This window comes from Myotis nattereri, assembly GCF_964212035.1.
Source record: "Myotis nattereri genome assembly, chromosome: 1".
Taxonomy (NCBI): domain Eukaryota; kingdom Metazoa; phylum Chordata; class Mammalia; order Chiroptera; family Vespertilionidae; genus Myotis; species Myotis nattereri.
The window spans coordinates 186620983-186636809 of NC_138075.1; the positions used below are offsets into that span (position 1 = coordinate 186620983).

Sequence of the window (15827 nt, forward strand, 5' to 3'; positions counted from 1 at the left end):
ACCCAGTTCCACCGGGTGGACGAGCGCGTGGCTGCGGGCCCCGGCCCCGCCGCCACCCCGCCCCCGGCCGCAGGCAGCCCCGCCCCGAGGGCGGAGCCAGGGCGGGGCCGCGCGCTCCCCTCCGCCTCGCCGCTGCCCGGAGCCGGCGGCGCATGTGCCCTGCGCCCCTCCCCGGCCCTGGATTCCACTTCCCCTCCGCTCGCGCTGCAGCCGCAGCCGCCTCCCGGCCCCGCGCCGCCTCCGGAGTCCATGGCCGGGACGCGCTGGGTGCTCGGGGCGCTGCTCCGGGGCTGCGGCTGCAACTGCAGCAGCTGCCGGCGCACCGGCGCCGCCTGCCTGCCCTTCTACTCGGCCGCCGGCTCCTTCCCTTCGGGCGTCTCGGGCCGGCGCCGCCTGCTGCTGCTGCTCGGGGCCGCCGCGGCCGCCGCCTCCCAGACGCGCGGCCTCCAGACCGGGCCGGCGCCCGCCGGGAGGCTGGCGGGGCCTCCCCCCGCGGCCACCTCCGCCGCCGCCGCGGCCGCCGCCTCCTACCCGGCCCTGCGCGCCCCGCTGCTGCCGCAGTCGCTGGCGGCGGCCGCCGGCCCGGCGCGGGGCTACAGCCAGGTGCGTGGGCGCCGCGAGGGGCGCGCGCGGGACCCTTCCCCTTCCCCGTCCCCGTCCCCTCCCCGGCCGCGCGCCCGCGTCCCCGCGACCTCCGCGCGCGCGGCCCGGGACCCGCGGCGCCCGCCGCCCCCGCCCCCACCCCGGCCGCCCCGTCCTCCGATTGGGCCCCGGAACAAGGGACGCTCTCCCGGGCCCCGGGTTTTCGCCCTGTTTTGTTCTCCGGAGCCTCCGGCCGGTGGGGCAGTGTAAGTGTGGCTGGGGGTGAAGGTTGAGGCCTGCTTCCTGCCGGCCCATGGTAGGTTGGGGGGGCTGCCGACGCCCCCATCCCGCGCCCCCGTCGCCCTCAGCCGGCTGGTTGTGAGTTGGGGGGCCCGGCCCCGCGGAGGGTGAGAGGCATCGCGCTGCCGGAGCGCTAGGCCCGGGCGGCCGGGGCGCCTCGCGGCCGCTGCCGGGAAGGCCCGCGCGCCACGGCTGCGTGGGCTGGGCTCGGGGGGAAGGAGCTCGTCCCCAGCCCCCTCGGCAGTGTCCCCGGGAAAGGCGGGCCGCCCCGGCCATGAAGGTCACCTCTGCTCCTCCACCTCCGCTGACAGCAGGACCTTCAGGACCCGGGTCGCCGCCGGCAGGGCCGTTTGGAGGCCGATCCTGGGGGAGGGGGGCGTCCAGGGCCGAGGCCGCGATGTGGGGATCTAGGCATGGATGGGCCGACCGCGTTTTCTTTTTAAAAGTCAGCGTGCGCTTTGAGCACTCAGATGGCACCTATTTTGTGCCTTGCAGGAAGCTTGCTTTCTGCTCGTTGCGTGGCATCTGGGAAATGTCACCACACTTTTGGAGTATCCAGCTCCTGGGCGGCGGGTCATATTGGTCTTAAATCAGTTCGTGCTTCTCCTCGGGCTCAGCGAGACGGGGCAGCTTATCGGCTTGGCCGCTGTCTGCTGAGCTAATGGACTTGAATCCTGGCCCAAGGCTTTCTGCTGCCCGTTTCTGTAAAAGCTTGTGATCTTACGGAATTCTGGGAAATTGGGGAATGTTGCCTTTATTAAAAAACAAACTATCTGTAATGAGCCCTTGTGAGCTGGCTACTCTCTCATGTTATCTGTAATGATATCTGTTGAGCCTCTCTCCAGACTAGTGTTACACACCGCTTCCGTTTGTCACTGACTTCTTAACATTGTATGGAAGTCTTCGGGAAAATGATGGGCCCATACGCAGGAGTGAAGCACCTCCCCGTAGCCCAGTGGAGTGCAAGCCACTGGAGTTGTTTACCCACGTTAATTGTAGTGCTAGTTGCTTTCTTGACCTCTGCTGAAGCTACACTTATCCCGACTCCATAAAATTAGACACGCGTCTTCGTGGAGCCCGCCTGAGTACAAAGGAACCTCTTTCCTCAGCCCAGCAAAGTGCAGATCTTAAAAACTTGAGCTGTCTTCCCTATTACAGTGATGGTGCTTGTTGGGATCTCACTAAATGTCAACTTTTGCTTAGTTTTGTAAAATAGAGTTTGTTTTTTAATTGAATTTATTGGGGTGACACTGGTTAACAAAATTACACAGGCTTTCAGGTACACAATTCTGTAACTGTTCATCACCCCAAGTCAAGTTTCTGTCCATCACCATCTATCCCTCCCATACCCTCTTCCACCCCTGCCCCCTGGGTAAAAATGCAGTAGAGGTTTTTACATATTTCTCAGGCTCCTGTTACCTCACACAACTGTTACTGCCTTTATGATCTTTTCCTTTTCCAGTTGGTCTGGCATACCAGTTGACAGATTAATCTTTCCAAGCATCCTGCTGTCTTGTTGATTTATCCACTTCTAAATGTCTTTTATTAATCCCCTCCACCCCCCCCCTTTGCCTACCAGGTTAAGGAGACACACTCAGGTCCTTCTACTAAATGGTGCCAAGTTCCTTTTGCCAGCTCATCTTCCTTGGCCCATAATTGGATCCTAATGTTTAGTCAAATGGGATTATTGCTGTTTTGCAATAATCCCTACCTTCCCTCTGAGGTTTGACGGATGGTAAACTTTTTAGATGAGGGCATAACATGGTTCACAGTAAGTAGGAGGCACTCACATATTTGTCAAATTGAAAGGACCCCTCTCGTTCTACCTTAACAAAAACACTATTATTAGGTGTAATTTGGCACCGAAGAATTTAAAAACAAGGCCTGAGTAAAATTTGTGTCCTGCCAAGCCATTAGGATATAGATCTGCTTGCTACTTTTAGGATATTTAATTTAAGCCAAAACAAGATGAGTTAGGTTTGTGAATCTTACTTATTGCCTCTGAAATAGTAACTGTCCCCTAAAAATAACATCAAGAGCACTAGTTTGTAGAAGTAAACATTTTTCTAAGTAGGTTGTCAAAGAAATCTTAACATTTCTTCATTTCTCTTGGAAGGAGTCTAAAGCTACCTACCTGGAAGACCTTCCACCTCCCCCTGAGTATGAATTGCCTCCATCCAAGTTAGGAGAGGAAGTGGATGATGTTTATCTGATTCGAGCTCAAGGATTACCATGGTCGTGCACTGTCGAAGATGTGCTTAGCTTTTTTTCAGGTATGTTTTAAATATGTAATTTTTTCTGAGCAAAAGAGTCCCACAAAATCCAAGTTAAACTGCTGTAAACATCTCATTTGATGGTTGAGAATTGTGTCAACTGGTGCATACCAAGTGATACCATGTGTACTCTTGGTTTATATACCAGGTTTAAAGACTGAATGCAACGAAAAATTTAATGTTAAAACAACAAAAAATTAAATGCTAGGACTAAAATTTAATACATAAAGCCAGTTTTCTCTGAAGTTTTGATATGCACAGATCAAAAAGCCAAACCTGTCAGTGGAAATATGTTAGTGGGAACATGGGTTAAGAGTAGCTTTTTATGCAAAACATTTAAAATACAAGATCACGTAGTATCAAATGGCATAGTTTCCTTAATAAACCGTGTTTGGAAGGTTACATATCTGTGGTTAGTTTTTTTGTTTCTACATCTGATTTTTAATTTTCCTTTTAAGAGAGTTTTAGAAGATGCTACCTTAAATGTTGTAAAAACAATGTAACATATACCAAGTACCTTAATGTGTATAGCATTGTGTGGTCAAGCATTTTGTAAAGTCATTTACATCTTCCACTTGCTCCCATTATAAGAAGTATGCAGTAAGGGGATATCTTTTCATAGTAATAAAAAAGAAAAGTTAAGTTATGGTAGCAAAATTATTCTTATAGGAGATATTTTAGAGTTTCTCTGGTTGTGATTATAACAAAAGAAGACACTTAATGCATAAACATAACCATAGAAGCATTGAGAAGGACGTAATACATTTTTTTGTTGAGCCTAGTTTAAAGTGCCATTTAATGACCAGGAGATCATAAACTTATGTATGCAGTATAGTTTGCTTATCTTTTTCATTTGGAACTTTTTAGAGATTACTACCTCATTGGCATTTGGACAGCTTCAGATGGGGGCTTGTGTAAGGAATATGGCAGGCATTTTGGTTCTTGTTTTGGTGTGGGAAGATTGCATTCTAGTGGCTTGAATAATTGGTTTCTGGTTTTAAATGATTTTTATTCACATACTTTTAGACTGCAGAATCCGCAATGGTGAGAATGGAATACACTTCCTCTTAAATAGAGATGGGAAACGAAGAGGTGATGCCTTAATTGAAATGGAGTCAGAGCAGGATGTGCAGAAAGCCTTAGAAAAGCACCGCTTGTACATGGGGCAGCGGTATGTGGAAGGTACGTGAAGTCACCGTGTGACTTTTCCGGATCATTACATAAGACTTTATATTTTCCAAGGCAGTTTCATTTGCTCCTTAGCAATAGTGAAATAGTTAGATATTATGAATATACCCTTTTTAAGGGCACAAACATGAAACACAGGGATCATCTCTGTTTCTTATCTATAAAATGAAGATGTTCACCAAGTTTATCTCACAAATTGTGATGTTTAAATGAATGATGCCTGACACATATAAATATTCAATAAATGTCATGTTATTTTCTCCAAAGAAGTACATAAAGATTTAAAAAATACTAGTTTTAAAATTCTTGATATTTTTTTAAAAAGGCCTTTTCCTTTGTTATGTAAATTTGATGTGTCTTTTGTGCATTTGCTTTGTAGTATATGAGATAAACAATGAAGATGTGGATGCCTTAATGAAGAGCCTGCAGGTTAAATCTTCCCCTGTGGTAAATGATGGTGTGGTTCGCTTGCGAGGACTTCCTTATAGTTGCAATGAGAAAGACATTATAGACTTCTTTGCAGGTGCTTTTCAGTTTTATCATATTTGGAGCCTCTTGTCCCTTCCCTCTCCCCGCATTGTGTCCTTTTCCTAAGTAACTGCATGCAGTTATATTAGGTTCTTTAGGGGAGAACTCTTCATCTGGATTTCCAGTATTTATGAATTACATAAGTGTTTCTCATAGCAGTGTCCATATTAAGGCTAACAATTTATATGAATTAGAATTCTTAGCTGTAAAATATGCATCATTACATTAGTAGTGATGTTAGTCTAAATCTCTATTTCTCCTAATACATTTCGGCAAAAAAAAAAGATAGAGAGAAAGAGAAGTGTGTTTTACATGAACTGCTTGTACCCTAAACATTCTGGAAATATAGATGTGTAGGTGTTACTAGTTTTTGGCTGCATAATAATCTTCTCTCAATTAGTTATCTAGTTTTTGGACTGGCAAAACAGCTCTCAAATTTCACTAATAAAGTAAAAAAAATTAGTACGTGAATGAATAAGTTAATTTTAAGTATGAAAAGTTCCTGTTAGCAGCACTAATTTGTGATAATTTTTTTGGTGCCCTAGGACTGAATATAGTAGACATTACTTTTGTGATGGACTATAGAGGGAGAAGAAAGACAGGAGAAGCCTACGTGCAGTTTGAAGAACCAGAAATGGCCAACCAAGCCCTATTGAAACACAGGGAAGAAATCGGTAACCGGTGAGTAAGGTAGATACTAATGCTGCAGGAGTATCATACGTTGGGTCATTTGAATGAATGAACTGTAATATGAGTGTCAGGTGACCTAAACAGAAAAGTAGAGTAGTATGATGAGCTTTCAAATGCCTTGCACTTAGATTAACAAATCACTGACGTGGTAATTTGCTGTATCTGTTATTTCTTTTCTTTTTTTTTTTTTATATTTTATTGATTTTTTACAGAGAGAGGAAGGGAGAGAGATAGAGAGTTAGAAACATCGATGAGAGAGAAACATCGACCAGCTGCCTCCTGCACATCTCCCACCGGGGATGTGCCTGCAACCCAGGCACATGCCCTTGACTGGAATCGAACCCGGGACCCTTCAGTCCGCAGGCCGACGCTCTATCCACTGAGCCAAACCGGCTTCGGCTGTATCTGTTATTTCAATATGCATATATAAAATATATTTTTTTGCCTTGGCTGGGTGGCTCGCTTGGAGTATCCTTCCGTGTACCAGAAGGTCTCAGGTTCGATTCCCAGTCAGGGCACATGCCCTGGTTATGGGTTCCATCCCTGGTCGGGGCATGTGTGAGAGGCAACTGATAAGATGCCTCTCTCTGTCTCTCTCCCTCCTCCCTCCCTCCTTTTCTAAAATCAGTTAAAAAATACTTTTCTTACATGACCCCAATATTAGCACATCTAACAAAATTACCAACAACTTATCTAATGTGAATCCATAATCACATTATCTTAATTATACCTAATATATCGTTACAGTTGGATTTTTTTGGCACCAAAATCTAGACATGACCCACACTTTATTTGATTGTTCTTAAAGTAGAGCAAATCCCCTTCCTTATTTTTTTATTCCCTCTCCCTTTATAAATGTCATTGACTTTTGAAGAAATTGGGACAGTTGTCCTGTACAGTGTCTCATGTTCTATTTTTACCTTATTGCATCCTCATGTTGTCATTTAACTTGTTCCTTTGTATCCTGTATTACCCCCGGAAACTGGAAGCTAGAGCTAAAGTCTTGAATTGGTTCAAGTTAACATTTTGGTGTGGATACTCTGTAGATGATTCTGTAGACTGTGTATCACATCACCTTAGGTCACAGAGGTTCTCACCCTGTGGGTCGCAACCCCTTTGGCAGTCGAATGACCCTTTCACAAGGGTCGCCTAAGACCATCCTGCATATCAGATATTTACATTGCGATTCATAACAGTAGCAACATTACAGTTATGAAGTAGCAACGAAAATAATTTTATGGTTGGGTCACAACATGAAGAGCTGTATTTAAAGGGCCAGAAGGTTGAGAATCACTGCCTTAGGATGCACGGAGTGATTTGTGGCTTCTTTTGTGTTTTAACTTTAATTTTGGAGGAGTACTCAAGCCAATCCAAAGCCATTGTATTTCAGAATTACTTATAGAATTGGTTCAAAAGTCTTTATTAAATTTGTTTCAAGTGAAAAAAGTAGATACAAAGCAACACCCCTCTCCTTTTTCTTTCAGCACTCTTCATATTATAATGTATCTTGGAACATAAAATAACATTAAAGTTATTTTATGTGGGGATGTTAAGGCAATGTAGAACTCTCTATAATATTAAAAAGTGGTGCCCACCTAATCTTTATAGGTCTTTATATAAAACTAGGGGCCCGGTGCACGAAATTCGTGCACTGGGCGGGGGGGGGGGCGGGCGGGGGAGTGTCCCTCAGCCCAGCCTGCCCCCTCTCACATACTGGGAGCCCTCAGGCGTTGACCCCCATCACCCTCCGATCACCTGATCGGCCCCTTGCCCAGGCCTGACGCCTCCGCCAGAGGTGTCAGGCTTGGACAGGGGACCCCCATCTCCCCCCGATCACTGGCTCTGGCCCCCGCCCAGGCCTGAGGCCTCTGGCCCAGGAATCATGCCTGGGCAGGGGACCCCCATCTCCCTCTGATCGCTTGCTCCACCCCCCGCCCAAGCCTGACGCCTCTGACCCAGGCTTTAGGCCTGGGCAAGGGGACCATCATATCCCCCCAATCCCCGGCTCCGCCCCCCCAGCTCCCTGCGGTTGCAGGCTCTGCCCCTGCCCAAGCCTAATGCCTCTGGCCTAGGCGTCCGGCCCAGGCAGCGGGGACCTGCAGTGGCAGCGGGGGGCGCCGCGATCGTGGGCTTTGCTTTAGGCCCAGGCAAGGGACCCCTAGCTCCTGGGACTGCCAGCTTCGACCTTGCCCAGCTCCCATCGCTGGCTCCACCCCTACTTCCTGCTATCACTGGCCAGGGCGGCAAAGGCGCCTGATTCTCCGATCATGGCTGGGGGGCAGGGCAAAGGCGGCCCAGCTCTTAGCTCCCCCCTGGGTTTCCGATCACTGTCAGTGGCAGGGGGCTTCTTCCTGCTTTCCCTTTCGCCTCCCTGCATTGTGCCTACATATGCAAATTAGCTGCCATCTTGTTGGCAGTTAACTGCCAATCTTAGTTGGCAGTTAATTTGCATATAGCCCTGATTAGCCAATGAAAACGGTATCGCCGTACGCCAATTACCATTTTTCTCTTTTATTAGTGTAGATGATTTTTACAGTTCAAGCTTTTAATAACCTGATTTGGAAAAGCAATGTTGAGAAAAAGAAAATTGAATCCAGAAGCTTAGATTTAATAGGTACTTTCACTGCCAAGCAGATCAGAATTGACATTTAGTTCACGAATTCTCATTAAGTAAACACACAATGAAGTTCTGGAGGAAGTTAGTTCCTCATATACTGTGACTTAATCACTTATACGAATATGATTAATTTTCACAGAATTGAATTTTAAAGCTTCAATAGATTGTTAACCACCTGTGGAAAACAAAGCTCTTCTTACCAGATCAATTCTTTGCATACACACAATTAACTATAGCATAGTTGTTCTCATGAAGCAAAACAAGGTAGAAATGTTGTTCAGATGTATATGAAGAAAACTTACCTTGGGGAGGATTAAATCAGTGATCTGTTCTGTTGAGAGTACTTTTACATGGGCTAATAATATCTGTTCTTGCTATCACCTGTTATCTTTGGACACTTGTGTTTCATAAGCTATTGGAAATACTATATATGCATGTTTATTTTAAATGAGTTCATTGTAAAATTACTTGGCACCATTTGTGATGTTCTCTTTTGCTTTGACATAGATATATAGAGATATTTCCAAGCAGAAGGAATGAAGTTCGAACACATGTTGGTTCTCATAAGGGTAAGAAAATGGCATCTCCTACTGCTAAGTATATAACTGAGCCAGATGTGGTCTTTGAAGAACAGGAAGTAAATGAGGATATTCGACCTATGACAGCTTATGAAAGTGAGAAGGAAATCGGTAAGGATCTGCCTCTTGTTAAGACTCATTGGGTCTATCTTGTATGTCTTGATATTTGTGTGTGTGTGTGTGTACATATATATATATTTTACCATTTGTATGAAATTGTAAGACTCTCGGAGAAAGGAATTGACTTAAAGATTTAATATATCTTTGAGTGTAGTATGTACTTTGAATATTCAGAAAGGCTTAATTTATTTCATAAGTTTTTAAAATTTAATAACTTTTGTAGATTCTCCATCAGATAAGCTGGCGGCACAAATATAACCAGAAAGTAAATGTCAATATTTAAACTAAGGTGGGAAAAGATATGGGTAGAAAGCAGGAATGTTGACTGAAGTAAGGAGTTTTGTTTGCCTCTGTATTTAATTATTCTTTTTATTCCTAACCCAAAGCAACATTTGGAATCTTTGAAGTTTGCTAAATCCTTTTTAAACTGGTGCCCTGGGAATTATCCTGTTACCATATTTATTTATTTATTTTTTAATGCTTATAACTCAGAAAATTACTCTTTCCTCGATTTTTTCATTAATAATCATTTTTCCTACTCTCTCTTGTTATAGAAAGACCAGTGGCCTGGTGCATGAATTCGTGCACTAGTGGGGTCCCTCGGCCTGGCCTGCGGGATCGGGCCGAAACCATCTCTCCAACATCCCCCGAGGTGTCCTGGGTTGTGAGAGGGTGCAGGCCAGGCCGAGGGATCCCACCGGTGCACATTCGGGGCCTGGGAGGGACGCGGGAGGTTGGCCAGCCAGGGAGGGACCGCAGGAGGGCTCCAGGGCGTGTCCAGCCCATATCATTCAGTCCCAATCGGTCAGACCCCAGCAGCAAGCTAACCTACTGGTCGGAGCATCTGCCCCCTGGTGGTCAGTGCATGTCACAGCGAGCAGTTGAGCAGCCTTAGCATATCATTAGCATATTACATTTTGATTGGTTTGAACTGTCGACTGGACACTTAGCATATTAGGCTTTTATTATATAGGATTTTTTTTGGAATCTGGTAATGGGTTGAGGCACTAAATTTTTAAACGAAGCGAAGTTTATTACAGCAAGAGTAGAGCTCTCGGCATGTGAAAAGGGTCCCAAAAAGTGTTGCCCTAGCCGCTCAATTCTTATGGGTGTTCAGGTGTTATTTGTAAGATGGCAGAAATTTCAGATCATTTTGGCCTTTAAAATTCAAGTCCTTCTTCCTTATTGGTTCAAGAGGCATTAAGGATTTTGATATAAATGTTATACCTAATTGTAATTTGTTAATAACTCTTGAAGTTTTTATGTTCTTGATGGTGTTTTGTTCCACTTTTCAGAATTGCCTAAGGAGATGTCAGAAAAGCTTCCGGAGCCTGGTGATTTTGGAACTACATCTTCACTACACTTTGTTCATATGAGAGGATTGCCTTTCCAAGCCAATGCCCAAGACATTATAAACGTATGTGGTAGTAAGATTTCTAATCTCAGTGGGTTAGAATAAAAGTTATAAAATTGAGCTTCTATTAATTTCAGGAAGGTAGAGAAGAAGGTATTTCTGGAGTATCTTTGGACAGTACGATTTACCTCTCCATGGTTGTGGAGGCTTGTTTTATTCTCTTAACCTGAGAAGTATGGGTTTTCTTGCATTTTAAGGTGACAAGTATAGTGGATAAGACGATTTTTTAAATGCACAATAGTATGATGTGGGTTTAGTATTCAAAGAAAGTGGATTTTCTCTAAATTGGTTCAACCTCTTCAGTTTTGAGTTTAGTGAGCTGAGACCCAGAGGAACTTGTCACAGAGCAGTTCGGTTCTAGACAATAATTCAGTGCTCCTAAGTGCTTGGAGCTTTCTATAGACCATGTAGCCATGTGGCATTATGATTCCCCAACTTTTTGAGAAAAATAATTTTAAGAATATTTTTATTTCATGGTAGGTACTGTATGAAATGGAAAACTAAAACAACAAAGTACTTACTGACTTCATGAACTTGAGGACATAAACTTAAGATAGATTCAAACCTAGAGTTTTCAGTTAGTGAGCCTTAGAGTTGTCTTTATTATTTCAAGAAGCCTAATAAGTATCAAATTGTCACCTAAATGAAGGTTGCAGTCTCATTAAGGCATTAAATTTTGTTGCTTTGGTTTGGAATGACAACTATTCAGGGTGGTAGCTCTGTTATGTAGTGTTGATAAGAATGGTTATCAGGTACATGCCTGATGAAAAAAATGGTAAAATTGAATTACTAAGAAATAAAGTATATGTGATAGATGACAGATAGTTCTTAGAAGTGGAAGGATGTTTGTGGGAAGAATAATAAAAGTGGTCTTTGTTGGTATAAAAAGCATGTCAAGAACCATTTGTTGCATAGTATGGTATTTACAGTATAAGTTGTCTATGATCAGATATTTGAAATGAACTTTGAGTTCTAAAAAGATCAGAAAAGCCAGAAGAGATGGTAGAAGATATTTCCTAAAAAAAAATTAAAGTGTATGAATCAAAGTCTGAAAGGAAAGTGCAGAACTACTAGACTTCTAGAAATTGGACCTAGTACCATTATGTTCCTTTTGGCTTCATTTGTTTGTTGTTTAGTTTTTTGCTCCACTGAAGCCTGTTAGAATCACCATGGAATACAGTTCCAGTGGGAAGGCCACTGGAGAAGCTGATGTGCACTTCGATTCCCATGAGGATGCTGTTGCAGCTATGCTCAAGGATCGGTCCCACGTTCGTAAGTGCTGCCGTGGTTTTCATGGTCATTTTCATACATGTCTTGGCTTAGAAATGCCTTTTTCTGTTTTGGAATTTTCCTAGGATATTTCCATGTGAAAATTGTACTCTGTCATTACCACTAAAGTAAATGTGTAAAGGGATGAGACATTATATTGTAATGAAAAGCATTTATCTGCTAATGATCCTGCATATTCTTACCCAAAGTTAGTTAGGATTTAATTTTGTTTTATATTTTAGTTTAAGAAAGCCAATGGACAAAAGGTTTGAGTTTCTGTCTGAACTATGGGAAAAAGGGCTCATATTATGAGAAAAAAGGCTCATAAATAATATTATTTCTGCATTTTCAACTTTTTGAAATGAATCTTTTTTTTGTCATTCTCAGAGCATAGGTATATTGAATTGTTCCTGAATTCATGTCCAAAGGGAAAATAAGACTCCAGATAATAAGGTAAACTTAAGAGGTCCAATTGTGGAAACTATTTTCAATTGATAAGTTAATTATTAATTTACTAATTTGTAATATGGTGGAAACTGTTCTCTTTAACACATTAAGCACCAAGCCTGTTTTGTCTTCCTTTCCATTTCAGTCACCAGTGACTGACATGGCACTTAATGTGTTAATAAAGATGAAACTGATCATGATAATTGAAGCATCACTATAAGGAGTGGAATTCTACTGGGAAACAGAATTCATTATGATTGTACTAGAGGCCCAGTGCACAATTTGTGCACGGGTGGGGTCCCTCAGCCTGGCCGGCGATAGGGGCCGATTGGGGCTGCGGGAGGTTGGCCAGCAGGGGTGGGGAAGGGACCGCGAGAGGTTGGCCGGAGGCCCCTATCAGGGTCATTGGGGCCAGCTGGCCCCGGGGGAGGGACTGTGGGTGGTTGACTGGCCAGGGGGAGGGACCACGGGAGGTTGGCTGTGGGAGCCCACTGACCACCAGGGGGAGCAGCTCCTGCATCTGCCCCCTGATGGTCAGTGTGTGTCATAGCGACCGGTTGTTCAGTCGCTTAGGCTTTTATATATATAGATTAGAGGCCTGGTGCACAGATTTGTGCACTGGTGGGGTCCTTCGGCCTGGCCTGCACCCTCTCACAATCTGGGACCCCTTGGGGGATGTCGGAGAGCCAGTTCTGGCCCGATCCCCGCAGGCCTGATCCAGACAGGAGGGAGCCTGATCCTGTGCGTTCAGCATTTGACCCCTGGTGGTCAGTGCGCATCATAGCGACCGGTTGAACAATCAAATGATTGCTTAGGCTTTTATATATTTAGATAGTGGCTTTGAGTATTTTCCCCATATACAGTCTTTTTGCATTTTTTCTCAACCTTCATGATTCTGTGAGCTGAAAAATAATTTTTCACCTTTAGTAGCTATAAATCATAATACACTGGCAATGTGCTTGCATTTGTTTTTTTTTTCTTTTCTTTTTTCTTTTGTTTTTCTTTCTATAAAAATTTTGAACACATTTCCTCAGTTCTAAGATATTTTTAAAATGTTTAAAGTGATACATTTGAAACCAGGGTATACCAGTGATATGTACACTTAATGTACCACTGTTTCTTTTCCTAAAGTGGTGTTATGAAAATGGTTGTACTAGGAAGCTTATGATTTCATAGGGTTAACTTACCTGTGACAAATCTAAATATGTCTTTTCTCTTGACTAAATGCTATATGGTATTTTTCTTTATTCCCCCTATAAAGTATATATATATATATATCTACATACACACACACACACACAGTATATTTTAATCCTCACCCAAGGATATGTTTTTATTGATTTGAGAGAGAGAAAGAAACATCAATATGAGAGAGAAACATTGATTGGTTGCCTCCCTTAAGTTCCCCGACCCGGGATTGAACCCGCAATCTAGGTATGTGCCTGACTGGGACTCAAACATGCCACCTTTTGGTGTATAAGATGAATGATGCTCCAACCAACTGACCCACACTGTCCAGGGCAAATCTTTTAATATATTTCGTTGTAATCATTTTTCTACATGTAGTGGTAGATATTTAGTGAGTTCTTGAAAACACCTGGGACATTTCTTTATAATAGTTGTCATGGGCTGTTTTTGGATGTAAAATACCACAATCTCCTGATATTACATATTTACATTAGCTAAAATCTGTGTAAAATATATTCTGTGCTTCACTTTAAAAGCCTTCCTGTCTTCATACCAGGCTATAAATACTGATGCCTAACTAATTTTCTTTACCTCAACTTAATTGATTTTTCAGATAAGTTGCATGAAATAGGAAAGAAAAAAAAATTACTGAATTTGTTATTTTAAATGATATGGGAACATGTTCAACACTTTTTCGTTTTTAGTAAATGTGCTGTACTTTTTGTTTTATTTTCAGGATGAAGCAAGAAGCATTTCATTTGCACATCTTTCTTGGATATGGGATATACGGTTCCAGTGTTTTAGCAGCAACTGTTAGAGAAAGGATATGGGGGTTTTGGGTTAATTGCTTAAGAAAAATTCCATAGTGGACTGTTTAGAAAGAAAAAGGAAAGATTCAGTTTGGAATTAAATAAATCACAAATTTAAATTTTGTTTAAAACTGTCTAGGATAGGATCTGATTTACAAATCTGGTCTTTATTTTATGATTAAATAATTTGTTTTCATAGAGATTGTTATCCAATGTAAAGACTGCATATTTTTATTCAGCCCTGTCATTTAAAATCTTCCTCCCATTTTAAAAATGATTTTTTGAGAGCTCTGATAAAAAACTTCCTAAGGAATAAAAGACTGATTTATTTTAACCAAATACTCACCAAAGCAAAGAAAGGTTTCAGACCTTTGAATCATTATGATTTGGTAGAGTAGTTATAATTTTAGGTGTATTGATGACTTAAGGGGTAGGAATGTAAAAAAAAAAAAAAAAGATTCAAAACAAAAAAATAAATACCACTGGTTTGTATAATGGACAACTGTTCGGCAGTGTCACATCTTTCGAAATGTTTGGCCTTTCTAAGCCTGTGCTACTGGCATTTAACATAGTGCCTGTGTGCTTTTGGAGGGAATTCTAGTCTCAACTTAAAAGTTGTCTGAACACATCCCCATCTTCTGACCCCCTTTTTTGGTTTTGGGTAAACATTAGGGGTGTTAGTCTCAAAACTGTGAAGTGACATCTCAAAACAGTTCCTACTGGTAAGGATCTTAATGGCTTCACTTGAATTTAAACCAGCTCTAGATAGGAAAAAACCTAAGTCCCTTCATTTGCTTTTTCAGTGGGGTAGCACATCCCATATTTTAGAACAATAGGGGTGCCTTGCTTAAATCAAAATAGCATTTAATGTATAATTGTGTGAAGGGTTTATGGATAAAGCTGTACTTATGTCACATTGTGGCAGTACATTCTGCTTTCATATTAAATAGCTTGTTATTTAAATATTGGATCAAAATGGCTGGCTTGAAAATGTAGTCATTAATAAACTAATTTTATGTGCACCTGTGTAGGAGAATCAAAGTCCTGTATACTTTCTTTGCCTTGTTCCTGTTCTCAGGGTCACTACTGCTATGTAGTTACCAAGAGATGCAATTCTAGATCTTAAAATCGAATTAGTCCAGATTTTTGAGAGGTGATATTTGGAAGAGAGATTATGTCTTCTCTCACTCAGTACATAACCATCTTTGATTACCAGCTAAGATACAAAATCACTGTACTGTAAATAGTTAATAAATGAAAGCTTGGTTCAGGCAGATTACCTAAGAGTATTTATTTTGGAGTGTGTGGATAAACCAAATATATTTTTATTACATCAAGCCCTGGTATATTATTATAAGGAGACATGATTGACTTTCAGTTGTGTTTGTCATCCAGTAAGAACATGACTGACCCAGTTTAACAGCTTCAGCGTTCCTATTAAATGGAAATACGTTTTCATCCATGTGTACTGAGCTGTGCAAACGTGTCTGTAGCTGTATGACCTGCTAGAATGTGATCCTTTCTCTCCCTTTAGCAGTAGGCATCCGATTTGCTGTGGAAAAAATCTAGGGTTTTTGGGGATTGGGGATGGTGAGGAACTAATTCATTTGCAATTACTGTATTTTGGAGATAATGAATTTCATTTGCATATCCCTGGGAAAAGAAAGCAAAAGCCTTAAAGTGTTGTGTGGTGTGTAAGCTGGAAAGGGTGTGTCTTCCTGCGACACTAGTGGCTGAGTTCTTTTTAAAAAGGTGGCCGTTCTTGGGAAGTCTTACGGATTCATATACTTTTCCTAGCCTCCCTTTAGCAAGTTATTGCTCATA

The 15827-nt window shown here is 42.6% G+C and overlaps 1 protein-coding gene across 2 annotated transcripts; it reads left to right on the plus strand.

Moving 5' to 3' along the window:
• Positions 1-234: 234 nt before the first annotated feature.
• GRSF1 (G-rich RNA sequence binding factor 1) lies at positions 235-15282 on the plus strand. 2 transcript variants are annotated; one of them, XM_081083314.1, is made up of 10 exons: positions 235-603; positions 2999-3155; positions 4182-4337; positions 4723-4866; positions 5417-5552; positions 8686-8867; positions 10172-10293; positions 11427-11562; positions 11947-12012; positions 13931-15282. In XM_081083314.1, the coding sequence occupies exons 1-9, from the start codon at positions 250-252 to the stop codon at positions 11994-11996; spliced, it is 1437 nt and encodes a 478-aa protein (XP_080939440.1). In that variant the 5' UTR covers positions 235-249; the 3' UTR covers positions 11997-12012; positions 13931-15282. The 2 variants fall into 2 exon arrangements, with proteins under 2 accessions (XP_080939440.1, XP_080939439.1); XM_081083313.1 differs by lacking the exon at positions 235-603 and adding an exon at positions 841-898.
• Positions 15283-15827: the final 545 nt, after the last annotated feature.

Bases quoted from the DNA above. Each gene is read 5' to 3' on its own strand.
- GRSF1 (XM_081083314.1), top strand. From the start codon at position 250: ATGGCCGGGACGCGCTGGGTGCTCGGGGCGCTGCTCCGGGGCTGCGGC. The intron at 5,553-8,685 runs GTGAGTAAGGTA...GCTTTGACATAG, and splicing joins AGGGAAGAAATCGGTAACCG to ATATATAGAGATATTTCCAA. The intron at 11,563-11,946 runs GTAAGTGCTGCC...TGTCATTCTCAG, and splicing joins CAAGGATCGGTCCCACGTTC to AGCATAGGTATATTGAATTG.